Source organism: Panthera onca, chromosome B4 (genome assembly GCF_046562875.1).
Source record: "Panthera onca isolate mPanOnc1 chromosome B4, mPanOnc1 haplotype 2, whole genome shotgun sequence".
Taxonomy (NCBI): Eukaryota; Metazoa; Chordata; class Mammalia; order Carnivora; family Felidae; genus Panthera; species Panthera onca.
In genome coordinates this window covers 75,395,656-75,408,705 of record NC_138345.1, presented here as the reverse complement: position 1 = coordinate 75,408,705, position 13,050 = coordinate 75,395,656, and the positions used below count along the sequence as shown (strand labels likewise).

The 13,050-nt window shown below is 58.4% G+C and overlaps 1 protein-coding gene across 3 annotated transcripts; it reads right to left on the bottom strand.

Moving 5' to 3' along the window:
* Window positions 1-288: 288 nt before the first annotated feature.
* CACNB3 (calcium voltage-gated channel auxiliary subunit beta 3) lies at window positions 289-12,767 on the bottom strand. Of its 3 annotated transcripts, none has more exons than XM_060657776.3 (13): window positions 12,593-12,767; window positions 5,424-5,546; window positions 5,085-5,207; window positions 4,522-4,637; window positions 4,230-4,294; window positions 3,990-4,009; window positions 3,711-3,791; window positions 3,450-3,508; window positions 3,170-3,279; window positions 2,716-2,867; window positions 2,418-2,513; window positions 2,131-2,280; window positions 289-1,672 (listed from the first exon to the last, which is right to left on the bottom strand). In XM_060657776.3, the coding sequence occupies exons 1-13, from the start codon at window positions 12,632-12,634 to the stop codon at window positions 1,358-1,360; spliced, it is 1,452 nt and encodes a 483-aa protein (XP_060513759.1). In that variant the 5' UTR covers window positions 12,635-12,767; the 3' UTR covers window positions 289-1,357. The 3 variants fall into 3 exon arrangements, with proteins under 3 accessions (XP_060513759.1, XP_060513758.1, XP_060513757.1); XM_060657775.3 differs by lacking the exon at window positions 12,593-12,767 and adding an exon at window positions 9,174-10,119; XM_060657774.3 differs by lacking the exon at window positions 12,593-12,767 and adding an exon at window positions 5,854-6,061.
* Window positions 12,768-13,050: the final 283 nt, after the last annotated feature.

Here is a 13,050-nt window from a genome sequence, read left to right as displayed (position 1 = left end):
TCTTTTCGACCCGAGGCAGGGACGGTGTAAGGCTGTGACCAAGCCTTTTCTTCCTCACCTCCCGGAATAGGTCCCTTCTGTGCTGCTGAATGTTTTCCTCCTGGTACCTGGGCATGAGGGGGCTGCCCGGGAGTGCAGTCTTTCCCGCAGCTCTGTCCTCGTGCCCTTCCCACTCAGCGGGTCCTTTGTGAGAGAAAGGAGGCCGGGATACTTCTCTCTTCTAGACTTGGCCTGCGCCGTGAGGAACCTGGCCACCTGAACCGGCGGACACAGAACAGGAGCCTGAAGGACTGTGCATGGTATTTATTAGAGATGACAGTGAGGTGGGGGTCTTGTGGAACATGCTCTGTAGGTCACACGTTAGAGCCATAAGGCAAGGGTAGTCGGGTAGACAGGGCCGCTGGGGGCTGTCCACTGTGTCCTATCTCTCCCCACCTAACCCTAACTTAACAAGCAGCAGCTATGAATCAGCGAATAAAGTCGGGGCCACGTTCCCCAGGAGGCATGAGGGCCAAGAACAGAAATGACAGGAGGCAAGAGCAAAAAATGAGCGGGGCAAGGAGGCCCCTGTAGCTGTTCCATACGTCCTCTGCTATACACACTCTCCCTTCCCAACCCCCCAGTCCAGGTTGGCTCCTGTCTGCCATTCGGGGTGACCGTGTTCCTGGTCTCTGGTCCCGTCACATGTTGAGAAGCTTTCCCGACAGGCGAGGAGAACCCTTCCCTGCAGGAGCTTCGGCTGTGAGGCCTCTGGCCCCGGCCTAGCCTGCCTGCTGCTCCAGCCTTGTGTCTGGATGCCCCACTCCAGCTGATGGACGGGAGTGCCACCCTGTCGGGCTCTGATTGTCTCACTTCTGATGTGTGGCAGTGAGGCGAGTGGAGGACCTCGGACCCCAAGCACAACCCCTGAGTGCCTCGACTGTCGGGACTTGGGCCTGCTCAGGGGCCTCGTTTCTTCCTCATGCCATGCTGCCCACACCCACCCTCTTGTCACTCTGAGGGGGCATCCCTTCCCTGAGTCTGGTGGGAAGGCCCCTGCTAAGGGGATCCTGGCCTGAGGGCACTGCCGGTGGGGCAGCTTCTTGTGCAGGAGAGGAAGGTGCCGGGGGTGCAGCACACGCAGCTAGTACCTGGAATGGGAGCCTACGGGGGTCACTGTGCCCAGGAGGTAAGGGGGCTGGCTCCCTGCTTCTCCCAGAACCTTGGGACCACAGGCAGCCCTGGAGCTGGGGCCGGGCAGGGGGTTGTGGGGGCTGAGCCTAGTGCCAGCCTAACGCCAGTCTAACTCCAACCTGCCTGGAGTGGGCACCCCAGCCAGCTGTGCCTGTGCCTGCCAGGGTAGGGCGACAGGAGGCTGTCAGTAGCTGTCCTTGGGCCAGGGCCGGTTGCGCTGCCAGTTCCGGTCATTGTGGTTGTGCTCCGAGTCCTGGGCTAGGAGCCGGTCTTGGGGGTCGTGCCCGTTAGCACTAGGCAGCCCCGAGGTGTGTTGGCGGTGAGGCTGGTACAGGTCCTGGTAGGCGTCCGCATAGTCCTCCTCCAGGTGGCGGGAGCTACGCTGCGAAGACCCTGTCCAGGCTTGGCGGGAGCTCTCGCTGGCCTCGTCTGAGGGCATCAAGCTGTCCCGCTCCAGCGGCGAGTGCTCCTCGCCGCGCTCCCCCAGCAGCTGCTGGTTCTGGGGGCAACAGGATAGCTCTAAGTAGGCAGGGCAGACCTCGCCTTGGCCTCCCTCCCACCTCTAACTGGGTGGGAGCCGTTCTGCCCCCTCGACTCTCAGTTCCTGGATACAGGAAACAGTGCAAGGAGGGAGGGAGAGGCATCTTCCACGTGAGACATGGAAAACGGGAGCTTTTGACTCCTGCAAAATTCAGGCTCTGCTGTCAAGACAGACTAAGGTAAAGAGAGTGTTTCTTTTGAACCCAGAAAAGTAACCTCTGATTACCCACCTCACTGATTTATTCCCTCTCTCATCAGGAAGTTCCTTCCCCCATCTGCCCTGGCTCTGTATAGCACAGCTGAGTTCTCCGATCCTTTGGCCTTCAAGCTGGAGGCCAAGGACAATCGCCTGGGCCAGAAGCAGGCAGTACTTTGGCGGGTTCAGCCTGAGCACCTGTGCCCACTGCAAACGGGTACCTGAAGTCCGGGGATGGCACTGGGAGGGCCCAAAAGTCCAGGGCCGGGGGCCGGGTGGTGGGTGGCCCTCCAGTAAACCTCTAGGTATTCAGCCAGGTGCTCACACGCATCCTCCAGCTGGTTCTCATCCAGAATCACATCAAATGACTCCTGGGGAAGAGAGGGAAAGGGGGAATGTTGGCTGCCTCTTGGTAGCAGCCCCCCCCCCCCCGGCCCCCCCGTCTCCCTCACTCCCCTGCCCTGGAAAAGCTAGAGTGGGCACAGGAGTAGCTGACCCAGGCACTCACTGGTGGGCACTGAACCAGCTTGTCATATGCCATCATCTGTACAGTCAGGTGCTTCATCTGTGACTTCCCCCGGGAGCGGATGAGACGCTGGAGGACCTGAGGAGGAAGGGCAGGGCTGGGCCTAGAGAGAACCCGGCGTGTCCCCCACTTGTGCTACAGCATCAGCAGCAGGTGAGGATGATTCGGAAGGGGGCAGCAGGAAAAGGGAACTCAGGAGCCCTCGGGCAGGGATCAGGCAGAGGTGTACCGCGTTCTGGGAGGGCAGCCCCGTGGGCCTCCTCCATCGCCGGTGAGGTACCTTTGGTGAGGATACTTTGACAAAAACGATGATGGGGGCCAAGGAGGTCTTGGCCAGCTGTGCCGGGTGGTTGATGGTGTCAGCGTCCAGCACTACCAGCTGCAGCGATTTTGCCAGCTCGAATATGCGCTCGATCTCACTCTGTACTTCCGCTGCGGGAGGGGGCAAGTGGGCCATGACGCTCACCGCGGGGCTCCACCTACTTCTTAGTCCCGTGGGGCCGTGGGAGCGCTCCGCGGTGGTGGACGGGAAGGAATTGGAGGGAGAGGGTATATTCATCAAGGTGCAGGCAGGCAGTGAAACGGGGAACCGGGGAGACTGGGGCGGTTCTTGCCAGTCCTGGGGCGGGTAGAGAAGCTGGGCAAGACTGCAGGTGCCGGGGAAGGGAGAGGTAGGAGAAAGGGTCTCACTAAGGCTTGAGTGGGTGGAGAAGCAGGAGACCGGGACTTCTCACCAATGCTGGAGCGGGCGGAGGAACGCTCAATGATGGTCCTCTTGCCAGGATTGTTGAGCACAGATCGCTTTGCCAGTGAGAGGTCAGCTGTGACGCGGGTGATGGAGATCCTGGGGTGGCGGTGGAGAATCACAGCCCACCTCTAAATTCCAAGCCTTAGGCTTCTCCTTACCCAGGTCCCGCTGAGTTTCTCTTTAGAAAAGACCTTGCTACAGGCACCTGGAAGGAGATAATGATCTTCCCCCTGGTTCTCATGCCACCTGAGGCCAGAACAACTTACCTGCCATCAAATCTATGTTTGAGGAAGTCGAACAGAGCCTTCTGCATCATGTCCGTGACCTGGGTGGCAGGGGTGAGGGGAAAGGCATGGGATTGACTGGGGCCCTCTTGCGCAGGGGCAGCTTCCCTAGGCATGGCCCTGGAGCCCGCCCCCTCCACACACAGACCTGGTGGGAGCAGAACACCCCTCCCACTGTCCCTGTGGTCTTCCCACGGCAGGCTGGGTAGAGGCAACCCTTTGGGGTCAAGGGCCTTCTCTCACCTCATAACCTTTCAGAGAGGGTCCCACCAACACCACAGGCCGCATGGAGGGCACCACATCATATGGGGGAACATGTTCTGCCTGCAGAATGGACCCGAGGTCAGGCAAAGCCATGGCCCTGTCGCCTGCCCTATGCCTGACTGGTGCAGGGCAGATCCAGAAGTTCTGGGCTCCCTCCCCTCTCTGTTCTCTTGCCCTTCCAATAAGGACTGCCCAGAAACCTGTCCCCACAGCCATAAGCCATGAGCCCCCCTAGCCCAGGTCCCTTCCTTGACTCACCTGCTTTTGCTTCTGCTTGGCTTTTTGGAAAAGGAAATAAAAGATTAAAGTTGGTGAAGGGGGAAAAGCCCTGGGGGCATGGTATTTATTCCCTTCCCCAAGGGAGACACTGGGTTTCTCCGAGCTCTTTTGGTCCCTCCACCAACCCCCTCCCACACAGCTCACCTGGGAACAAGCTCCCTTTCTCCCTGTGTCTTAGTTACCCACCTACCCAAGATGGGTGGGTTGGGGGGAGGCTACCTAGAGATGGCGGAGGGGAGCGTCGGTTGCCAATGTCACTCAGGCTGGAGGGGTTCCCAGATCTCCTGAGAGCAGAAAGGGAGGTCAATAAGCTTCTGTGTGAATGCATTTTCTACACATTATTTCGCTGTCGTATACGTTTCCTTACATCTTAACTAGCGAGGGAGGCGCACGTGTGTGACAGGTGTATTAATGCGTGTTGGCTTTCATATTTGTGCGGTGTTAATGTGTGCTGCGGGTAAAGTACATGTGTCTGGGGGTACGTTTATTGAGTCACAAACCCTGCTCTCACCTGGCCTTCTGCTCCTGCTTGAGCCGGATGCTCTCCAGGCGCTGGGGGCTGGGGATGAAGGCAATGTCCCCACCCTCTTTCACTAGCCTCCCGATCCACCAGTCATTGCTGTACTTCTGGGGGAAGGGGCGGTGAGAGGAGGCGCCCAGGCCTCAGTCCTGGCTCTTCAATGTGAAGGAGCCAAGGAGGCATTCAGAGAGCGGTCTGAGGAAGGCAGCACAAAAGGAGGAGGGCAGGAGAAGGTGCCAGAGGGAAGGGCAGCCAGGTTTGAGCCACCCAAGATTTCAGTGCAAGGCATCACCGATGTCACAGGTAACCTAAGAGGCAACTCATCTAACTGCTCACTTTACACATATGGAGACTGAGGCCCAAGCCAGGTCTCAGAAGGATGGAGGCCCTGGGGACTGGGTTGTAGATATGAGGGGCGTATGGGTATGTGTTCTGGATAAGAGCTGAGGAGTCTGGGGACCTGTTTATAGACTAAGACTGAAGTAGGAGGCAGGGGAGCTAGGGCACGAGCAGGGGGATTAGGTGGCTCCTCTTTGGGGGTTGGGGTTGGTCACCTCTTTAATATGCAGAAAATCTTTGGCCTCAAAGTTGACTCCAGAGCCCTGGACTGGGCACTCCTCGTCCAGTACGCCACAGTAGCTGACATTGGTCCTCACAGCAAATGCCACAGGTTTGTGCTAGGGAATTTGGCCATCAGTGCAAATGAGGGGAGCCTCACAGCACCCCTTTTAGTTTCAATGCCCCATCAGTAGAGGGCGGAGGCCCCAACAGGACGCCCATGACACACACACTCTTTCACACTCATGAGCATCCTGCCCACTGACCCCTGGGGACTTAGGACCCAGCACAAGTTTCCACCCAGCCCAGCCTAGCCTGCCAGCCCAAGTTGATACCTTGGCCCTTTCAAGCTGCTGCTGAGCCTGGCTCTCCACTTCCCGCCGGGCACTCTCCCGGTCCTCCTCCAGGGAGACGTCTGAGTCCAGAGATGGGCGGCTGGTATAGGAGTCGGCTGAACCCTGGCATGGGGGAGAGGTTGTGATCGCTGGGCACTACAGGCATCCTCTAAACCCTACAGCAGAGGCTCCACTGACCCCAGGCTGTCCATGTCTGTGCTGGACCCCGGTGGTCCCTCTCATCTCCCTGAGAAGGGCCCCAGTGCCTCTGGGGCTGCAGGAAAGCCAGCCCAATCCATACGTGCTAAGATTGGGGCCCCTCCCCACAAGCCCATTAATACTGCGGCTCTGAACAGAGCCTTCACTTTCCTCCTTCCTCCCTTTCCTCTCCTCTACCCTGGCCTCTGGGGCAGAGTGAAGGGAGACGTACTGCAGATGATATATTGGAGATGATTCTGGATCTAGGAGACCCAGCCCTCTTGTTCATATCAGCCTGCAAAGCATCCTGGGCCTTATCCCTTTAAAATGCGTGGCAGCAGTACAGTCAGCTGGGAACAGTCAAGAGACACTGGTTGGCGTGAGAGCCTGGGTGTCAGGACAGAGCCATCTACCCCCTTCGATCTCCTCTCCCCAGGTGCCTACCCTTCCAGGGTGAAGAGGAAGGCACGGTGCTGCCAACTCCTGGAAGTCACTTCCTCTCTCCCCACCCCCACTTTCTTTCCCCTTACACCTGCTGGGGCAACTGGCCAGGTGTGGGCAGCAAACAAGACAGACTGAGAAGGCAACACAAAGCTGTGTCCCTGGGCCCCAGTGAGGCTCAGCCACACCATCTGGCCTGTATCTCCCCAGCCCTTCCCCAAGGGGATATCAGCCCTGAAGGAAGGCGCTGTCAGTGCCAGGCAACCCAGCCGAGGACCCTGGGGATGTAGGGACAGGGTCTCTAGTAACCTGAGCTGGGAGAGTCTCTGAGTCCTGCGAATAGGAAGGGGGTACGTTTGGAGGGTTGTAGAGGTCACCAAGAGGGAGACGCGCAAGTGAGGAAGGAAAGCTGGACCTTAGGACAGGAGGATAGAAGTCAGGAGTCTGGGTTTCCCTGTCAGACTAGGGGAAAGGGAATCTTTTGTTTTCTGTCTCAGTCTCCACTCTTTATGATCAGAGGCTTGAAGCGGTATTTCCATCAGTTCTGAAGTGCAGGTGGCACAGATAAGGTAGGAGTCTGGCTAAGGGGTCCATGTGGGAGTGTGTGTGCGTGTAGGTTTTAGAATGTTCTCAGGCTGAGGAACATTCCTTCAAGCTCACTGTGCATGAGCACTTACAGAAGGCAGCAGAAGCCAGAGTCTCAGTGGGGAAGACAAACTCACGTACCACCCTGCCCCTTGGCCCCAGCCCCAGCATCGGCAAGAGGGCTGGTCAGCTTGATATCAGCCCGGAGCCTTGAGCCTAAGGAAACACAATGTCTGTGGTAGATGGAAGGCATGAAGAGAGCACAAAGGGAAAAAGTCTTTCATTTTACAGAGGAGTAGAGTCTGCCTGCTGTTCCCTATCTCTCTTGAGAACAAAATAAGGCTGGCTTGGCAGCAGGAGAAAGAGCGGCTGAGCCTCGGGAAGAACCTTTGTGCTGTCAACAGAGTGGGGGGGACCTCCTTTCAGGGGTCTTAGGCACAGGAGACAGCTGTCTAATGCGAGCAGGGACCAATGGGAAAGGAGGCAAGAGGCAAGGCGGGATGACAACTCACTTTGATGAGTAGGTATCAGATGCCTTCTAGATGTCCAGGCCTGTGCAGGAAGAGGATTCTGACCTTTGTTCCACAGGCTCTCGGCCTAATTTAGTAATCTTAATGTCCCCGCCTGGAACATCTGGGTCACCTGGCCTCTCACCTCAGAATGGGAATCATAGGATCTTCCCCTAAATGTTTAAGGAGTTGTGCTCACGATGGAACCCCCTCTCCATTATTCCCAAGTCCTCAGAGCAGGACCCAAGGATGGGTGCATCCTTCGTGCCCTGGTATCACTTGGGAGGCCAGGGCTGCCCTGCCAAGGGTGCTCTGGGGTCTTGCCTCCCCCACCCCCTGTTATGCCAAAACAGCCAGAGGCCCAGTACTTTGGAGCTGCCAGGAGTTGGCACAGTGCCCTGGTGGTGCCCCCCTTGCCTGGTGAGTGTGTGGGCAGGCTGCAGCTCCACTCTTGCCTGGCACGGGGGAAGAAGAGGAGGGAGATGAGCCGGTGGATTTATTTAGAGCCTGATCTCCCTCCTACTGCTTCAGAGGGGGCCTCAGGGAGAGCAAGGAGCCAGGCAAGAGAAAGGGAAGCGGGGGGAGGGTGATCCAGGAACCAGAGAGGGGTGGGGAGCCAGCAAGGGGGTAGCAGGCTGCCCTCAACACATCCACATGTCAGTCTTCACCTTGCAACAGCCCTTGCCTTCTTGCCAGGGACGGGAAGAACCTTCTAGGGCCCTCCAGCCCCTCCGAGAGGTTCATTCTCAAGCTCACCTTGGCACCCTGGGCCATGCCAGCTGTCCCTTCAACTGTCAGAAAGAGGTGTCCACCAGAGCCTTGAAAATCATCTGCTCTAGCTGCAATGTAATTAGCCCCAGAGGCCCAATGGGGAACTGGGCCCAGCAGGAGCCCAGTCCCAGAAAAGGACTGAGAGCTGCCTATCCTGAGCCCTAGAACTCATGTATCGTGGGCCTGGCAGCAAGAGATGGGAGAAAACCCAAATACTCCCCTTTTGACCAGAGTGCTCTGCCCTCCGCACCTACCGGGGACCCCTTCCAAGCCATCTAGTGGTCCTCTCCTAAGGAGACCTTCATGCAGCGTGTTTCGGAGAAGGGACAGAGAAGCTGCTGCCCATCCTTGCCCCATCTTTCCAGGCACTCTCCCTGCTCTGAGCTCCGGGAATCACTGCCTAATGAGCTGATTTGTCTCAGTGGGTCAGGAGATAAAAGCAAAGAGGAGAATTAAATATTTATCAGTTGCCTGGTTCTCTGAGCAAAGAGCTTCCTCTCCATCCCCAGGCCCTCAGCCCCTCTGGCCTCACCTCTAGGCCCTCCATGCTGAGCAGGCGCTCAGGAAGCCCACTGCTCCGAGGACGCCCCAGCAGGAGGCGTGGAATGGATGGGGCTCAGTCAGCTGGCCCACCCATGTGCCAGGTGCCTAGTTTCCAGCCTGGGAGAGAAACTGTGCTGCAGGCAGGGTGAGGGAATAAGGCAATGCTCAGGGATGGGCAGCAGAAGGGAATAATGGAGGTCCTCAAGTTTATGATCCTTTTGAGGCTGGTACCTGATTCTCTGTTATCCCAGGCTCTCTAAATTTGTCCTTTACTTGAAGCATAGGTCTGAATTGTCCTCCTCCCCCAAAGCCTCAGCTTCTCCAGTAGCTGTTGTGTTCAGACCCAGTCAATCCTCCTTTGGGAACTCCAGACACTGCGTGTGCCCTCTCTACAGCCTCTATGCCCTCAGTCTCCAGCCCTTCCTCCCTCTACCCTTTAGTCCTGGGCTTCGGGGCCACCTGCTCGAGCCTTTCCCCCACACTACCCCCCGCCATGCGCACACCCGATACCCCTCGGTCTAGGACTGGAGTCCTGGGGAGCTTTGGGCATGGAAATTCATCTCCCCACTTTTCAGGAGCGCCCCCCCTACTGGCCCTGCCCCTCCACTGAGGCGTTTTTCAAAGTAATGAACGGGGGAAGGGTCCAAGGGAGAAGAGGAGTCACCCCAACTTCCCCACCCCCACCCTCACCGTGGGCACTCACCGCCTCCGAGTCCTCAAACCCGGGCACGTAGGAGTCGTCATACATGGGGGAGTCCGGGCTGGGGGGAGCGCGCGGCGCCGGGGGCGGGAGCAGCCCGGAGGCAGGGGCGAGGACAGCGGGCCGCGCCCGAGAGATGCCACCGAGCCCCGCAGCCCTGCGGGCGGCGGCGGAGAGCGAGAGAGCGCGAAGGAGAGAGCGAGCCGCGAAGACCAGCTGCTCGGAGCTCAAATCACCGCTCCCCCCACCCCACCCCCCCAAACCCTGCCGGTCCCACCCCGAGCGCGGCTGAGGAATCTGGCGCCGGCTCCTACAACAATAGTGCCCGCCCACCTGACCCCCTCCCCGGGAGCAGGCGGGGGCGGCGGCGGGGGGCGCCGGCCACCCGGGGAGCCCGAGACCGGGCCTGGAGAGGGTGGCCGGCCGCAGCCGGGGAGAAGGTGGGTCCCCAAGCACCTATAGGGCAGAGGGGCCGCGGGGAGGAAGGGGAGGAGAGACTGCGGGCGGGGCGGATCTAGGCTGGGAGGAGGCGGGGCGAGGAGAGATGCGGAGACAGAGACGCTCAGCAACCCAGGAAATACTCCGCCGGGAAACAAAGGGCTGGAGCGGGGGAGGGGAGGGGGCGCGGAGATGGGACCCAAGCCGTGAAAGCCGAGGGCGCAGGTGGCTTAGAGGCCGGAGACAGAGAAAGGAGGGATCGAGTCAGAGAGAGAGGAAAGGGGGAGACAGGAAATTGGAGAGACTGGGGGAGATCGGAGAGGCGGGGCGGGGGCTGGGGACGGGCGGCAGAAGGGGGAGGGGCCCCAGGTGAGAGGGCCGCGTGTCGAGGCCCTGGCGGCCCAGAGACTCCGAAAGAAACCCCCGCAGTGGTACTGGGGAGGAATGGGTTTGGCGAGCCCAAGCCAATGCGTGAAAGTAGCCCCTACCCCAGCAGGTGCTCGGGCTCCTCCCCTCCCCTTCCCGGCCCCCCGTGCTAGGACCCTGGAGCAAAGGGCCACGTCGCCCAACCCATGCAACTGGGGTTTTGGGTCCGACCGCCCCACACCTGTTGCGCGATTAGATTCCATCCTAGTCTGGCCAGGACTGGGGGTGGGGGGGGGGGTTCCCTTGCTCTCTTCCTTGCCAAGGACTGTGCCATGCATTGCCAAGGCATCCGTGGGAACTGGGGGAGGGAGGGGCTGTTTTAGGTGAGCCTAAAGGGAGGGGGAGAGAAACCGGAGGGTGGAGGTACGGGGATTGGCGGGGCTGGAACAGAAGGTGGGATACCGGCCACACTGGGGTTGGGAGGGTTAAGGGCAAGACTACCGGAGTCACTAGTGTAAGGCCAGATTCCCTCCTTAGAGAAAGGATGGGGGTGGGGTGGCCGGGATCCTGGTTGGAGCCACAGTACCACGCTGTACCAGTTTCCTTCCAAGGAGAACTGAGATGTGAGGTTAGAGACAGAGCAGCAGCCCTTATCTTGGATAAACTTCCCCAAAGATCCACCCATTGGAGCTCCCTCCTTTCTTCCATCTCCTGAGCAACATTATTCCTTTGAATTTTGATGGTCTACCTGCCCTAACTCCACCAAGAGGGGGATGTGAGATTTAGAAAGAGGGTTTACACTTGGAGCCTTTCTGGGCTCATTCCTTCTCCAGTCCCTGTTTCTCACACCCAGGAGGGTGAATCAGGAAATCTGTTCGTTGCTTTACCTTCCTGAGCTACAGGGGAGTCAGAAAACCAAAGCTGACCCAGTTTGACGAGATCTATGGGAGAAGCATTGCGCATGGGAGAGAGGAAGTCCACCTAACCCCACTGGCTTCCCCATTTATGTCAATTTTTCATGTTCCACTGACAAGAAAGAAGGAGAGAAGGGGCCTCATCTTAAGACTATCTTTAGTCTGCCTTTAGTCTGTCTGCCCCTGTGAGTGGTGCAGCCCAGCCCTGCTTAGCATCTTCCTGCGGCTGGATTTGGCAGACAACTTTGTTGGAGCCCTACAAGCTGGCCAGGCACTGCTGGGGGAGGCCGTTGGCTTTCACAGTTCTCTCCTGAGTCCAGCACCATTTGGGGATTGGTTATACGTTGGATTCTCTGGTAGTGCCAGTTCCCAGACACTGTCTTTTCACTTCTGTGCCCCCTCTTTCTAGTTCCTCAGAACTCCTTGTCTCCTCCTCTTTTATTCTCTGCCTCTTCAGTTCCTTCTGTTTTTTCCAGAAGGGCAGAAAGGAGCCATGAGGTGTGAAAGAATAAGACTCTCAAGGCGCTCTCTCCTGGGTGATAATTCCAATGACGACAGCTGCTGGGGCATCTGCTTCTCTTCCCATCCCTGGATCTACTCTCCTGATCTCTCCTTTTGTGACTCTCTCCGCCACCAGGGGGTCCTGGGGATTGTAGTTACACAGCAGACCTGCCATCAGTGTCACTCCTTCCTCACACACCTTGTTGTTTTCATCCCCATCTGGGACAGTGGTGTCCAAGTCTGTTTCTGAAGCATGAGTTGCCGTGCCAACCACCCCCCCAGGAGACGGTTTCAAGCTTTCATACCTGGGCCCATCCCTTGGGTCTTACAGGAGCTTCAGAGCCGCACTCTTTCCCTTATCTCTGAGTCGTTACTCAATGCCCCCTTGCATCTCTTATCTCACCCACACCTGCCTGCTCCAGTTCTCATGCCAACTTCCTGTCCTGAAATAAGACATGTGCCTGTCAGTATCTACCTGGCCCCTAACCTCTTGTCTTTTCCAGGGGTGAGCACAAGAGGAGAGCTGAGGGCAAAAAAACCCCCCAACCCAACCCAAACCAAAACAAACAAACAAAAAACGGTTTCGAGGATTGGAGAAGAGGATTTCTGCTCTCCTCCCTTGTAGGAGAGAGCTGTTAGGCTGGTAGCTGCCTGGCACCCAAGGTATGGAAGCAGGGCGCCGGGGAGAAGCCTGAATAACCAAGTTTGGGAGTGGGAGTACTTGGGAGCCTCCGGAATACATTCCAGCTTCTCCTGTAAGTGCACCAGGAAGGTGGCAGATCCTAATCCCTCTGCATTGAATGGGGAAACTGAGGCAGGAGCCAGCACCTCTGGGAAGTCCTTCTCCTCAGCAGTCTTTAAGATGGACCAAGCCCAAACCCCCAGCATTCTAGCTGCTAGGCCGCCCTCAGGGAGCCTGGAGAGGGGCACCAGGGGAGCTTGGTGAATCCCTCTTATCTCCGTCCTTTCATCTAGCTCCTTTTTTGGCTCCCCAGGCAGTCTTCCCCTCCCGTCCCAATCCCAGTGCTTAGAAGCTGCCAGCTCTGACTGCTCCCTCCTTTCTTGCCCGCCTCTTCCACCCTCAGCCTCACCTCCTCGATCTTCCTCCCTCCCCATCACTGCAGTCTCCCCCAAATGAGGGCCCTCCTCCTAGCTTGGAGTGGGGCTCTCCTCCCACCCACTGGGGAGGGGGCCCGCGTTTACCTCATTCAGCAGGAAGGTTGCACTGGAGTCAGAAAAAGACATAGACCGGGCTAGCGGTCTTTCCCCCTCCCCCGGGCCAGGGGCTCCGAGGCGGGAGCAGGACCCGGGCGCTGCTCTGCACACTGGCTCCCGCCTGCACGCCTGGCCTCGCCCCACGCCCGCCGGGCTCGCTGCCGGCTCGTGTCCCTCTCTCCGGGTTCCCTCCCCCTTTCCTCCTCCTTCCCTCCCTCTCCCTCCCTCTCCCTTCCTTTCTCGCCGCCTCTGTCACTCTCCCTCTCCAGTCACCTTTCAGTCCTGCTCTCTCCATTTCCGTCTCTTCTTCCTCCTCTCTACGGTCTCTGTTCTCTGTTTATCTGGGTGCCTCCCACTGTCCTTCCATCCCCAATTCTCGCCTCCCTTCTCCGCCTCCTCCTTCCTCCTCAACCCGGCCCCCCAGAAAAGGTAGGGACTCTGGAGCC

Excerpts from the sequence above, each read along its gene's own strand:
- CACNB3 (XM_060657774.3), bottom strand. The coding sequence starts at position 5,910 with ATGAACAAGAGGGCTGGGTCTCCTAGATCCAGAATCATCTCCAATATA. Across the intron at positions 5,547-5,853 it reads TCTCCAATATATCATCTGCA|GGTTCAGCCGACTCCTATAC; the intron begins GTACGTCTCCCT and ends CCCCCATGCCAG. Across the intron at positions 3,509-3,710 it reads CCTCTCTGAAAGGTTATGAG|GTCACGGACATGATGCAGAA; the intron begins GTGAGAGAAGGC and ends CCTGCCACCCAG.